The sequence below is a fragment of the Pleurodeles waltl genome, chromosome 12 (genome assembly GCF_031143425.1).
Source record: "Pleurodeles waltl isolate 20211129_DDA chromosome 12, aPleWal1.hap1.20221129, whole genome shotgun sequence".
Classification (NCBI taxonomy): Eukaryota; Metazoa; Chordata; class Amphibia; order Caudata; family Salamandridae; genus Pleurodeles; species Pleurodeles waltl.
The window spans coordinates 620,642,049-620,657,761 of record NC_090451.1 but is presented as its reverse complement, the minus strand read 5'-3'; the positions used below and the strand labels follow the sequence as shown (position 1 = coordinate 620,657,761).

The 15,713-nt window shown below is 42.7% G+C and overlaps 1 protein-coding gene across 2 annotated transcripts in view; it reads left to right on the top strand.

Moving 5' to 3' along the window:
- The window catches only part of LOC138268376 (perilipin-3-like), a 335,863-nt gene that overhangs the window by 14,635 nt on the left and 305,515 nt on the right, over positions 1–15,713 (top strand). For both annotated transcript variants that reach the window (XM_069217951.1, XM_069217952.1), the window contains one exon: positions 1,313–1,395. In XM_069217951.1, coding sequence (XP_069074052.1) covers positions 1,313–1,395 — 83 coding nt within the window. The remainder of the gene's footprint in view (positions 1–1,312; positions 1,396–15,713) is intronic.

Here is a 15,713-nt window from a genome sequence, read left to right as displayed (position 1 = left end):
GCACAGTTTTCTTGAGATGTGTTTCTAGAAAGTGTTGTGTGGAGATGTGCTGCCTATGAGGAAGGGGCGAGTCAATGAGCTCCTCGGCTACCCTTCCATTGACAACAAAGAAAGTGAACACCACAGGGAGGATTGTTTCCTTTTTTATGGTTTTTGAACATTTGCAGGCATCAGAGGACTATAACAAATGTCCTACAAATATGCAATTTGCATAAAAGCAGAAAACTGGGTGTCTGTTCAAAGCACCCAAAAGTCCTTTATTCTATGCTTATATGTATTACAGCGGTGGTGGTGGACCCACAGCACGCCATTACCCTGTGTGATAGACTTCGGACCAACGATATGGGTACCTGGGTGTTGGGGATCATAAGAACGTTGTGCCCAGCCATACTTCGACATCCTTGTTGGGACTGGCAATAAAAGGTCTTCTTAACGCCACTTGTATGACTGATCACTTGGAGATGAACTTATGACCAATAGATCTGTCACAAATCCTAGAATACATAATGGCTAAGGGCAAACTGCATGTACAGCAAGACTGTGAACCATTTTCATTAAAAAAATGTTATTCCCATGCAGGCAGGAGCTCACACTTACACTGTGGACAGTACAGAACTGACAAATGGACTGATGGTTTCAAGTAACCAACTCATCTCTCAAAGCAGGGTGGTCTACAGGACTTTAAAGAGCATTAAGCAATCTACCCACATGCAGGTACAGTGTGTGACTGCACCGCATGCTGAGAGGAGCCTCGGACCACGTGCTCTGTCCCAGCAGCATTCTTTGGTTGGGCGGTATGCATCTCTTCCTATCAGGCACACAGTAAGCATGCTTCCCTTCAGCTTGATTTCCTCGGCTCCTGAGTCTGTAATACGACACAGGTGCATCCAGTCGTTTGCATGTGGGGTGCGGGAGAGCACATCGCCTCGTAAATTTGTGTAATCATCATTGCTGAAGGGGGCCACACAAGCATCTGCAGCCCCTTCTGTAATTTAAATACGCCCTTGGATGCAAAACGTAGGTCTAAATGTCCATTCACTAGGGAGTTTGCATAACTTCTAGGGAGTTGCAAGGCAATTGTCTAGTCTGGCCCCTGAAGTCCTTCTCACTGACCATTCGCTAATATATATATGTTGCATTCCGAATCCAAGTTATAGATTGAATGAATGAACACAAAAGATCCTAGAACTGGAGGACACTGCTGTGTCAGAAAATAGTCTGTCATAACTAATGTTGATACATTAAACGTATGAATGTGTCACATCTGTCAAGTTCACTTATGCGAAGACACATGTTTCTGCTCCCTTTCTAGTGGCCATGGTCAACAACCTTGCACTGAGAGCTGTTAATGAGCTGGAAGAGAGATTCCCAGTCCTGGATCAACCAGCAGATGAGGTGAGTCCCTTCACCTTTTAACAGTGGCATGCAGCTTATTTATTGTAGATATAAAGACAATTGACTGATCAAATTAGCATGTAACTTAATTATGTGCGGCAATGCTTTAAAGCTTTTACAGTGCATTGCTGCTCAGTTATTGTAATGATCAATGAAGTATCTCTCGATTGATTAATGAAGTATACATTTAGATTTAATTTCTAAATAAGTCACTGGCTCTGTTATCTTCTGCAAATCCCACGTACTCTACATAACATCTGAAAAATCTAGACAATTGTAGCTTTTGCTTGGAAACATTGATGGGAACAGTCGGTGAGAGTACTCAAATATTCAGTAAGGAACTGTAGCAGCTCGTCCTAGTCTTGGTGAAGCCAGCCAGTCTCATTGTTGTATATCTAGGCCCCCTCTCCACATTTTCTTCAACTGTAATATTTATTGAGATTTTATATTTAGAAAAGATAACAGACATTCAATTAAAATAATAATTCAAGCAGATTTTCAATGGCTAATTGTCTGAAAACAAGTACGTACTCGCATCTTCTTTTTTTATAGAAGTAAATGGGGCTATCCCATTCATCCAGAATTACCTTTTGGGTGCTCCACAAGTACTATCAGGACCAAAGAATTAAACTGAAAATAGAGTGACACATACCCGGAAGAAAATCTGATGTGCAACAGTTAGGACAATGTGCTCTTTAGGAACGAAAAAGGAATCCATGGTGTGGAGAATTCAGTAGGGAAAGAACTGAGAAACACGTGTATATATTGATCTAATATTGTATTCCAGCGACTTGTGGACTCCAAAAAAAAAAGAAATGGGGAGCTTGAAAGAATTTAGCAACTTTTTACTTATGAAGGTATGACGGAAAAGCGGATACAAAACATTGGAGCATTAAACAAAATAATTCAATAGGTATGGAACTAATAAGATAGTGGGTGACATTCAAAAAGTACAAGTAGTGCAATAGAATTGAACTGTTGACGGCTGCTGAAAAGACAAGAGAAACTCCTAGGAGGTGTTAACATTTCTCATTTACTATAATTGATGTGATCTACGTTGTTTTTTAACCTAGATTTAATTCAAGTTTGAAGCTCATAATATTCAAATATCTACTTCACCCTTTAAATCTACTATAAGCAACATTATTTAGAAAAAGAATATACAAAGGATTAAATGAATAACCCTACCTGCATCTTTGAAGTAAGGCGGATGTGCTCTTGCAGTAGGCAGTCTGTAAATGGGAAAGGAAACGAGGATCTGAAATAAATGTACTTATCTGCGATCAACTCATTTAGTCATTTATGGCATGTGTACAAATGTGTGAGAAGTCAGACTTAAAAATAATGAAATCAGTGACAGATTTGTCTACAATATTGCACCAGATCATTCAGAAATTAAAAATACTACTCTTCGCAAGTATCCCATAGATTCACCCACAACACCAGATTTAGCTACAATTACAAGCAGTGCCACTGGAATTATGCAGCAGGAGAGGGGCAAACTATGCGTCAGGGTTGAGTAAATTATGTGGCAAGAAAATGCAAATTAGGTGGCATAATGCAGCACATTTTCTAATAATATTACTTCACTGTTTCATCATATTTAAACTTGACAACATTGTCTGGGCATTAGTTGCACCTCATTAATACCAGATGAATATTCAAAGAGAGCAATAAGCAACAGAAAGGTGACCAGTCCAGCTTTGCAAAGGGCCCTCCAGCGCACAGCAACACGTGTCGCTGCATTGTTAGTAACTTTTGAACCTTTTGAGCTTTAAAACATTTTGTTTGTTAAAATCTACAGATTATGCAACAGATGGTGGATTATGTGGCGAATGCATAAAATCTATAATTATGCAAAAATCGCCATGGCTGCGAATCACATAATTGCAGTGGCCCTGGATATAAGTAACTCATTGTGAAAAGCTGGAAGAGATCTTTTGAGGCACATGTGATGGAAATTAACTTTTGAAACTGGAGAAAACTTTCCTCAAATGGGGAGTGAAATGATCCAGAATTTACACTAATGTTTCTGGTTCAAGATTCTTGAACCCATGAGTCAATATTGTTAGCGAAAGAAGCAGATTTTATTTTAAATTCTTTATAGGTGAATACCTATTGCATCTTGTCATGCTACAAGCTGTATATAGAGTTAGATGAAGAAAATATCAAGAGCATTGTTGTACTTTGGGGAAAACATGCACATCATAAATATCACTGAGATATAATCATGTTGTTTTAAAAGAATCACAGTGTGCAAAGAATCTGTAATTCACAACGTTTATAAACAAACTTAACATGAATGCAACTTAAAATGCCTCTGTAACGGACGTGGGGGCCCTTAGGGAGACTGAATATATGCCCTCATCTGAGACCTTACGTGGAAGAAGTAGGCATGATCAAAGTCTATGAATAAAGTATTTATGGATTATAACATTGAGATAAATACACCATTGATTTTTCTTAGAGTTGTAAAAGAGAGTAACCAGGTCATAAACCTGTAATTCTTATTTTACTTAATTATTATAGCAAGCCCGTGTATTCAACTGTAAGTATGTCTAACACCCTACAATATGTGATTGGTGGTTTTCCCTTTGTGAATTGGGCCTAATATGTCCCAACGATACATTTAAACAAGGAGAGAAAAGACACAAAAACAGAGGCCCAGAGGAACAAGGAGCCAAAACAACACACCAAGTCTATGAGAATTGTAATCTTGCTCTTTAAATTAAAGTACACTTTAGTGTTTCAGTGGGTGTTTCTTCAAAAAGTATCTATTCAAACATAGGAGCTCTTGAGTAATTTCGCCAGGGTGAATTATTGTATTTTAATACAAGGAAGCCTGAAGTCACATTATAAAGCAACACTTCTTTATTTTCTAATTATTCCCTGCTTGTGAAATTAGTTGTCAACTATATTAAAACAATCACATCACTCCCTAATTGTGTGAACATATTACAGTACGGTTGTGGTATAACAATGAAAGAAGCAGAACATAGTGTACAACTAAACTCATTTAGCAGAAGAACACTACTGTAGACTGACCCAACTAATACTAGTTTTGACTTTTCTGACTCTTCTATTCTTAATTTTTATGCTACACTTTTAAAACTGTCTATCTGGAAACCCCACTTTTGTTAGCTGATGTAGAGACATCTATGACTGTAAGTGTACTTAGTGCACCCCACAACACCATTACAGTAGAGCAGTAATATATTTGATTGATAGACAGATACATAGATAGACTGACAGGTAGAATTTGTACCAGTGAAACTCAATGCAGTAGAACATGGATCTTCTTGAATGTTACCACCAATTTTACAGCACAAAACTATCTTTGAAAATTACTTAGATAAACGGTTTATAAGCATGAGTTTGCAAGAAACTTAAGTTACACATTTCTGTTCAATGCAAACACATCTTTAACCAAAAAGAACAAGCAACCAATGGTCTGATTTAGAGTAGGGGAGTAACAAGACACCAGGTACAAAAAGGCAGAGTTCTACCCGCCCTCTTCATCATTCTATTGCTCCACTTAAAGACCTGCAGAAGATGTTATTTCTGATGCATAGCCATCACTAGATCTCGCAAAACTCAAAGGCGGGTACAACACTGCTTGTAATGCTCACAGACCAGCTGCCGGATTTAGGATGTAGATGCCTCCATCATTTCTGGTGACTTCATTTCTTTGCAAGACTGCTATGAGTGGTCTTGCACACTTAAACATGAAAACGTCTGACATTCAGGTAGAAATTTTCCAGCCTGTGTCATGTGTTTTAAGTGCAGTGACTGGATATGGACCTCTACTTGGGGTTACATTTCTAGTACCCACATTTGAGACATCATTTGCTGCATGCCATCATAGCAAATCAAATCAAAATCAAATTGATGTTTATATAGCTCCAAAACCCTAGGGCGGTGGTTCCTTTTGAATTCTGTGGACCCCTAACTTGCCATTATTAGAATCTGGGGGACTTTCAGTGAGTCATTATTGGACTACAGGAAATCCCACTGAGTCGTTATTGGAGTCTGGGAACCTCTACTCAGTCATTGTTATAATCTGGGGACTCCAGGGTAAGCAATTTCAGTGACTTGACATGCAAAACAGTACACAACAAGCATTGGCGAAGCCAATAGGTCTCACCTATACAAGAGCTATTGGCTTTGGCAATGTGTTTTGCTGTGTTGTTCACCAGTGTGGCTGCTGTTCAGCATGGCTAAAAGTTAGTGGTCTGGAGTGTCAGAGTGGAGTGGGGGAGTAGAGTGCCATAGAGGGGATTTGTTGGGATGTCGTAGAGTGGAGTAAGAGCAGTAGAGTGTTGTAGAGTTGAGAAGAGTACAGTGGTTCAGTGGCAGAGAATATTGTAGGGTGAAGTACAGTGTGGTGCAATATGGTGGAGGGCATTGGAGTGGACTGAGGGACTGGGGTGGATAGGATTGGAGTAGAGTGGATTGGATTGTGGTAGAGTGGGATGGATTGAGTGGGTTGGATTGGTGTGGGGTGGATTGGATTGGATTGGAGTTGGGTGGATTGAAATGGGGTGAGGTGGAAGGGATTGGGGTGGAATTCGAGTGGGGTGGATTAGATTTGATCCGGGTAGGTGGTTTGGATGGGAGCAATAGGGGTGGGGTGGATTAGATTGAAGTGGGGTGGAATGAATTGGGGTGGGCTGGATGGATTGGAGTGGGGCAGACTGGATTGATTGGAGTGGAGTGGACTGAATTGGGGTGGGGTAGATTGGGATAGAATGGATGGATTGGAGTGAGGTGGGGAGATTGAAGTGAGGTGGATTGAACTGGAGTGGGGTGGTTTGAAATGTGGTGGGGTGGATTGGACTAGGGTACGGTGGGCTGCAGTGGGATGGATTGGATTAGATTTGAGTGGGGTGGGTTGGATTTGAGCCGGGTGGATTGGATTGGTGTGGGGTGGCTGGATTGATGTGTGGTGGATTGATTGGGAGGGGTGTACTGGATTGAAGTGGGATAGATTAGGTGGTTTGGAGTGGGGATGGATTGGACTGGAGTATGGTGGAATAATGTGGATGAGAGTGGGGTGGATTAAAGTGGATTGTATTGCAATCTGGTGGATTGGAGTGGAGTGAGGTGGATTGGGTAGTGATGGACTTGATTGGAGCGGGGTGGACTCGTGTGGATTGGGTTGGATTGTAGTATGGTGGGTTGGATTGGAGTGCTGTGGGTTGGACTGGAGTGGGCTGGATAGGACTTGGGTGGGATGGATTGGATTGAGTGAATTGGGGTGGGGGGATTTTGATTAGGACGAAGTGTATTGAATTGGAGTAGATTGGACTGGGCTGGATTGGGGTGGATTGGATTGTGTGTGGGGTGGGGTGGATTGGTGGGGGACTGACTGTTTTGGAGTGGGGTGGATTGAATTGGGGTGAGGTGGACTGGATTGGAGTGGGGCATATTGTTTTGGATTGGAGTGAGGCAGGTTGTTTTGGATTAAAGTTGGGCAGATCAGAGTGGGGCAGATTGGAGGGGGCAGATTGTTTTGGATTGGAATGAGGCAGATTGGAGTGAGGCAGATTGGAGTGGGACAGATTGTTTTGGACAGGAGTGGGGTGGACTGGAGTGGGGCGGATTGGAGTGGGGGAGATTGTTTTGGACTGGGGTGGGGCAGATTGGTGTGAAACAGATTGTTTTGAATTGAATTAGGGCGGATGGGAGTGTGGCGGAGTGGACTGGGGCAGATTGTTTTTCATTAAAGTGGGGCAGATTGGAGTGAGGTGGACTGAGTGGGGCAATTTGTTTTGGATTGGAGTGGGGCAGATTGTTTGGGACACTTTGGAGTGGGGCAGATTGTTTTACATTGGAGTGGGGCAGATTGTTTTACATTGGAGTGGGGCAGATTGTTTTGGATTGGAGTGGGGCAGATTGTGTTGTGTTGGAGTGGGGCAGATTGTTTTTGATTAGAGTGGGGCGAATCGGAGTGGTGCAGATTAGATTGGGGTGGGTTGGGAGAATTGGAGTGGGGTGGGTTGGAGTAGAGTGAATTGGGGTGAGTGGTTTGGATTGGAATGGGGTGGATTGTGGGGTGTAAAGTGGGGTGAATTGGTGTGGATTGGAGTGAGGTGGATTGGGGTGTACTGCACGATTATGTGGTAAAGCATCATTTCAGAAATTATGCATAATAAAGAAACAATGTTGCTTTGCAATATTTCAAACAAGTTGTCATCTTTTGAGAAGAGCGCCCATGAGTAAAAACAAAAGAAAACATGAGTGGAAAATGAGAAAAGATGACTTGGAAAAGTATAAGAAAGTTAGCTTTTAAAAAATAAAACTTTAAATCTTGTTTGTTGTACTAGGCAAGTTTTTGTCAGTCACAAGCCTTCTGTTTGCAGGGCACTAGAAGTTAAAAAGAACAAAATAGTACCTCGATTACGTCAGGAGCAGTGGACGGGCACTAATTAAGTTGAATCAATTGGCGCTTGGTCCCTGCTCCACAAATAGGAATAGAAATGATGCCAGGTTTGCCTTGACGAATTACGAGGCTATAAAGAAGAGTGCCACTCAAACCAACAAATGGTGAGCAACAGGCGGGCTCCAAGCCCTTTACTTTACACAACAGTCTTGCAAGCGAGATGCATGCGCTGGCGCACACACTCACAGACCCGGTCCTAAAAATACAGAAACAGGCATTCATCAAGCAAGTACATAAAAGATGAAATATTTTATTTAATTCACAAACACATTTAAAAAAACAAAATATTAATTTTAATGGAAGATTTTTAACTTTTCTAGATTCAGTTGAGGCCACTCATCATCCATACTACACTCTTTTTGATGCACTTGCACTACTCACACAAATCAGTCTGAGGATACCAACTTAATTTTTAGTCTCTAATTTTAAATTCCTTCACATTTATAAAACATTTCAAAATGCTCAATTTTAAATTTCGCCTGTTTATTTATATACACTTTGCAGACCCACTGATTAGATGTTGAAACTGTCATGGGCCCCCAGATTAAGAACCTCTGCCATAGGCCAGCAGGGTGCTTTTTAACTTTAGCAGTCCGTGTATATATTCAAATAGAGGAGTATTTAGAGCTCATCTGAATGGTAGAAATTGTTGCATTTGTCTAATACAATCAGGGAATGAGTTCTATAAGGAGTGTTCTCTTTGGTGGGATCAGAATCTGCTTCCGACAGATCCAAAGGTTCTTTAGGGACTATAGGAGCCGAGTCTCTGGTTTACCTAAGCAGTTACATCCACATATAAAGATTACAGCACACAAGTATTTTAAACATAATCCTGGAAGCTACTAACAGCAACTATAAGCTTGAATGAGTTTCAGAGATATGTAAAATATAAGAAAGATGAATACTACTCTCACTGCAGAGTTTTGTGGTACCTACAACTTTTTGATATTTGATTTCATGGCACAGACCGGCAGAACATTTCCATAGTCAATTCTAGAGCAGGTGATTGCTCTTGTAATGTTTGCTCTGTGAAAGCAGGAGCTTAAGATGCTAGTTTGTAGACTGAATGATCTGGTTCACTTGACCATCCGTTATCCTTAATTAATCAAAATAGAATCCTAAGACCTTTGCTTTGTTTTTACCTCTGAGGTTCATTTGGAAACTGAGCAATATTCTAACATATGTTACTTGCCGAAATGCAGTCCCTTTAGCATGAAAGGCTAACCAGTTATCATTCATCCACACTTGAATATCACCAACAACCCTGGCTATCTTCTGTCCATTTTAATTAGAATCATTTGGCAGTTGAAATACCAACTATAAGAAATTGGCTTATTACTTGCAAATGATATGAGTTCTTCACAAATAATAGGTCCGCAATAGAACCAAGTACCCTATTGTACCTATTGACTATGTCAGGGTAGCAAAGCAGAGCCTTCCAATGCCTACTCAGGGGGGATGGTGTGGGCTAGCAATCTCAGTTCTCTGGCACATAGCAGCACTCAGTAAATCACTGCCCAGTAAGTACTTTTTCTTTTAAAAGCAAAACATACTTTTATTACAAACACAAACACACCCTACTAATTAATACCCTTTAATTTACAAATATATACATCAGGTAGATTGAATTACATTTGATGATACCTCATATAGTATTTCACCGCTAGTAGGTCCTACAGCCCATAATCACAATACATCCCACTGATACCACGTGCAGCATACACAATATAAGTATGAGGATGTGTCATTATACAGTAAATAAGGCAGGCCCACTTGCTTTGTCAGGGTACCACCACATTATTAAAACAGTGATCATGTTAGGATCCACAATTGAGACCAATAGGGCCATTTAACTAAGACCAATAGTTATCATATTCAAATTCAATCATAAATATAAGCATTCCAATGTTCATTATTAATCAGTGTTAATAAAGAGGCACCATGAGGCAGGGAAGAGTGATGGTTTGGTGTTGTAATTTCCATAGGGCAAGTTTGTGTAACACATTCCTGGGTTACTGCTGCACCTCCTACAGCCCACCACAACACATTGGTAGAATTAGGTGGTGTTCCTGCCCATTTTGGGGCACCACAGAAATAAAACAGGCCATGCAAATGAGCCTTTGCAGGGTATTATGGAACACTCCCTGCCAGAGTATTGAATAAGTAATATGTGAATTTGCTTTCTATGTTAACGTCTGCAGACACAATCCCCTTGTTTCGATTTCTCCTTTTTAGTATGAGTTTGGGTGTACAGCCTTCTGTAACTCTGCCTCCAGCATGTGCCCAGGGAAGTGATCCCTGCCCCAGGGGATGTGGTCCTGACGGCAGGAAGGGAATGCTTGCACTAACCCTAGCCGCATGCGTTTCTTCTTTGCCCTAGGGTGATGGGGTCCCTTGTAACATCCTGAACTGCAGAGGGCCCTGGAAATCGGGTCCCCAGGGCCAAAAGGTGGCTAGCTTGGGGGGAGAGGGCGGCTGGTCCCTGCAAGCCCCTCTTCTTGTGGAAAAAAACAAACCGCAATGTGCCGACCCCAGACCATGGCCTCCAGGGTGTGGTCTATTAAGATGCAGCAGAGTGCTCAGCTCCTTTTTTTCTTCACGTCTTACAATTTTAAAAGAGCACATTTTTATGTATGCAGATCTCCGGCCTTGTTTGGCTAGTTTATATCACCTTTGGCTCATGTTGCTCCTTTTGACCAGTCCAAGTCACCAGGAGCACTTTCAAGAGGCCCCCTGGCCTCTAAAGGGCCACATTCTGCACAGAGCTGGTTTTGCTGGTTCCTTGCACCACCTTCTCCTATGTCTGGCTCCTGGTGCTCTTCACCTGCTCACGGGGGCATCTTGTGCAGCCCCTTTGCAACTAGTGAGCAGAACACCCTCCTGCAGGCACTCCACGGGCCCCAGAGCCTCCTGGCTGTCTTGTAGAGCACCTTTCGGAGGGTTGTGAAGCCAAGGTCATTCAAATTAAATCAAAAACATTTATAAAGCGCGCTACTCACCCGTGAGGGTCTCAAGGCGCAAGGTCATTCCCCCAACTGGTCCTCTGGGGGCATAAGGGACCAGAGCTGCTGTCTCTGGAGAGACCCACCCTAGTTCTTGGGTTCAGCTGGAGTCAAAGTCGTTGGTCCATCCTTGCAGGTCATCAGGTGGCCTATTCTTCCAGCTGGGCATCCTTTCCACCATCGTGGAGGTGGAAACATCTAGATGCCATGCACATCTGTCCGATCGTAGGATGCCCCTTCATCCCTCCATTCTTGCTCCAACCCTCCTGCACTGTATTCTGGGACAGTCCTACGTGGTGGCTTCAAATTACCTCTGAAAAGAGCTCCTGTGAGGGCTTCAGCTCTGCCCCAAGCTGACATCACTGCCTTATCACCAAAATGTAAAAGACAAGCCCCTCCTCTGTTGGCTGAAGAGGTCAGGTCCTTCCTCTTTGTTCTATTTTTGTTCTAGTGGGCTAGGGCTGTACCGGCTTAGGTGCAGTGTGACAAGTTAATTATAAGATGCAGGTTTCCCCACATACTGCTTCTGTTACCAGGAAGAATCAACTGCTAATTATTGCTCTTTTTGTGTCGAGAGTCTTTTATTCCCTCTGCTGGGGAGCAGAGTAAGTAACTTGACCCAATAGGTGAGGGCAGAGTTTGAAATCTGATTACGAGCTGAGCCAAATATGATAATTACCGAATTCCAATAAAATATGGATTTAGTATGTTGGAAACTGAAAAATTAAACTGAGTGCATGTTTTACCCCAGTTTGACACCTTGCTGGACAGTGTAAGCCTAAATGGAGAGAAACTACTCTCTAGGGCAGAATTCACCTATATGTATAATACAGTGAATTCACTACAGATGTTCAAGTAAGCCATAATGGCCTATCTATGAATGCCCACTAATATTATAAGGACTACCCTGGCTCTGCACCAATCTTTGCAGAGTTCCTTCGGTGCCAGTCTACCTGTGTGCCATTACCATACTGCGCATAACTCTACTCTTATGTACAGCCAGCAGAAGTGCTCACATGCATGTGCACACATGTTCACCTCTAACCAGCCCAGTGGCTCTTCCCTAAGATGCACCCCAACAGCTTTATCTTAAAACACTGGACACTGGTGGTAAACACGCACAGTCCAATTACTGTGAATTCATAGCGAATAGGACTCGAGTAGGTGTGAGACTTACCCAAAGTAAAGGTAAAAAAACGGGTAGCCAAAAGCAAAAAAAAAATGGTGACCTAAATGTGTAGGACTAGTTTGCTACACTATCTGAGTATCATCTGCATAGCAGCGCAAATCCATCATCATAGTATTCAAAAAGTCATGCAATGGTTGTACATGAATTTATTTTTTTAAATAGTGGAGATAGGCAGGGGCCTTGGGTAACCATTATGGTCTCAGCTTGGCACAGATCAGTCACCACTCTGCTTTTCCGGTCAGACAAAAAAGATTCCCTCTAACTTAGCTCCTTCTTTAGCACACTCACCATTTCAGCAAGTCTTTCTAGTTGCTTAGGTCAGTCAGTGGTGTCAGAGGCCTGGAGGGGTCCATAGCAAGGACCTACGATAGCAAGGAAAGTTGACTTAACATTAATCAGGGCAGACCCTGTGCCCCTGTGTGGTCGGATTCCTGATTGCCTGTCCACTGGAATGCCAGAGTTTTCAATGTACTTCTGAAGTTGCTGTGATTGGGGATATTAAAGATGAAGTGATACTTAGAGGGCATCCATTCTTCTTCAAAATCTTTCTTCAGGAGTGAGCCAATCCAGACCTTCTTTATAGTAGTAGCTACTGAACATTCCTTAAAATAGTGAGTCACAATCTTCTATATGTATAAATGGGACCAGCTCAGAAAGACACTACTCAATCAGGCGTGATGACCCATGTTGCTTGGTTCATCCACTGAGGGATGGCGATCATGCGTTTACGTAAATCGATGTGGGAACTTAAACACTAATGTTGTGTCTGAAGAACATCTTGGTGTCACCTGCGTATGCCACAAAGGAAAGGCCAGCATACTTAATCAAGAAGGCCAGCGGAGACATGTAATGATTATAAAGAGTTGGGATTAAAGGCTTGCCCTACGGAACAATACAGTTTGTGGGGGGGTCCAACGTGATGCCACTTGACAGAGTAACCGCTTGGGTGCATCATGACAGCATAGAATATCCAGGCAAGGGCCTAAGACCTGCCATCAGGCACAGGGGTCAAGGATGTTGTAACAGACACTGAATCAAAGGCCACAGAGGTCAAGAAAAGTCAGAGTGGCGCCCAGGGCTTGATCAGCGGTGGTTCTGAGTGGATTAAGCACAGAAACCTGGTTAACCTCTGTGTCATGTAGTAGTTAGTTAGTGTCGGTGTTGAGAAATAAGTACTGCTGCCGTGCACAGGTAAACATCGTCTGAAATTAGACACTACATTGTGGCCTAGGTGGCATCTTTACTATTAGAGCTGATGCACCCATCAGCTGACTACCTATTCATCCTTTTTAGCTACTTATAGCAGTAATGAGATAGTCTTAATATTGCTAAGAATGTTTGGATCAGAACACGGTTTCTGCTCATGCGGGGCATTAGGGGTCCTATTTCCAGTCTGCAGAGGCCGAAGGACGATTAAATGCAAGATTCCGGAGATCCTCCGCTGGAATCGGCAACAGGTATAAAATATACCCAGGGCGGACGTCCACGAGATCCTCAGCAGAGTCTACTTACTGTATGACCTTCCGTTAACCACTAGATGTCCCCACCATACTATGTTTAATCTCCCTTTCGTCAACGTTTCATAACAATCTTCCAAACGACTAATATCGTGCGGCCACTGGTCGGCGACCTAAGGCTGCTGACCCATCTCGTCCGATGGAGGCTCCCGCCATGTGTGTTACAACTAGAGCTGGGCGAGCCGACAACTTAACAAGGAGAGCTGCGCCCAGGGTCGGCTCCGGCTCTAAGCGCCCGTGCAAGGGCCGAGCCCCGAAAATATTTGACTTGTAAATCATTTAACAAAGATCATGTAAGAATATGATAAGTTGTCTTAAAGATTCAAGGAATTGTACTATTTAGCACGCGGAAACGTTTCGACTTAGTACGTCAGATTAACTGAAAGTTATTTATTAATAGTGAGAACTTTAAACATGAACTGAGGGAAATGAACTGGGCAACATTCCTTCTGCAACACTCACTGCATGACAATGTTACTAGTGAACTAAGAGGAAAAGTCGGTTGTCGTGTACCATACAGGTTGCGTAACTTGTAATCGATTAAATCAAATACAAAACAGTTTTTTGTAAATCGTTCATCCTGGACACACGTATATGGAGCTGCTCTCATATGTGAGAATGAACAAAAATAATGTTCGGTGAAATAAAGTATTTGCCTATGCGCAGGCACCCTGGCCAGGGAGGGAAGTTGAGACTATGCTCAAATTTTCCAGTTTCACGCCACATAATTCAGCCAGTGGACGGGTATCTCTTTCTGGCAACAAAGGTTAATGCTTTGTGCTTAATTCCTGGAGGATAAGATAAAGTCAGACAGATTTCACATTTTATTTTAGACAGTTTTACTTATGTACAAGGTCATAACAGTGATTCACAACAGACTGAGAGTAGGGGTGGGTGGAACGCGTGGAGTTTCACTTTGCGGAAATCAGTGGAGTTACATTAAAACGCTGCTAGATTCCGTGAATGGGCAAAATCGGCACGTCGTGCTGCTTCCGGTGTTTTTTTTGCAACGGCAGCTCGTTCCATGCTGAAAAATCAGTGCGAACTGCACCACACGACACACCAGAGCACGCTGCTGCTCGAGTTGATTTTTCTGCCGCTCAAGTAGATTTTCTACTCAAGCTGCTGCTTTTTCACCACAAATGGTTGCAATCGCCGTGACCGTTCGCATTGAGAAACTCTCACCGGGTGTCCTCCTAGTGCCTGAAAATCACGCTAGGAAACACTAATTCTTGCTTGCCAACCTACCGCTGGGGAGCTGCATGCAAGAAAAAACTCCAGCACTCAGTGGTTGGCTGAGTTTGGCTGGAACTCTGCATTACAAGTCTAATGCGAAGTGGCCAAAACTCAGCCAGCTCCGCTGGCAGAATGGAATTTATCACCCACCCCTAACACTGAAAATTTTACATGTTTACTTGTTTTTCCAACACAAGGAATTTTTGACTGGATCCAGAGGAAAATGAGCTGAGGCCATCATTGAAGCCCATCTCTGGATGATACCTAATCGGTATTCGGTAGATGGAACCACCAGGCCATATCGCCTGCCGTGAAAGCACGGATTGTTTCGGGCTTTAGGTTCTAAAAGTACCTCAAGCTGGGCCGGAGTCAGAGCCAGGCATTTGGCCCAAGCCTTGCTTGAGATTTTAGTGGCTCACCCACATCTAGTGACAACAGCTTGTAAACCTTCCTTTTTTTTCTTGGATCTACATAGTTACTCGCCTGGGGATTCACCAGCGACAATTACAAAGGTATAGGACATATGCCACACTCTAGTGAAGCTCAAACTCCCTGCTCCTGCGCCCCAACCAAGACCTGCTTGGGGAGCTCCTTCCAGCGATTATCTACTTCTGTCACAAAACTGGCAGTAAATGCTTGAGATTTCTGACAGCACAAGAATAACTAACTTACAAAGAAGAGAAAAAACCAGTCGACTACCACTAACTCTGAGTTCCCAAGTAGCTCGCGATTTCTTGCGAAGCACTGCAACATCTCATCAGGGCTAGGAAGTGCAATATAAATTCAATTGCAATTACAAATGCTGTGGGCCTTCATATTACCTTCAGTATGCCCACATGTGCAGGGGCTGCTCCTTTTACAAAGGAGCCGCTGATACTGAAGATGACGTCGAATGCATGAAATAAATCCCCAGTGCGTAATAAGGAAAGTAT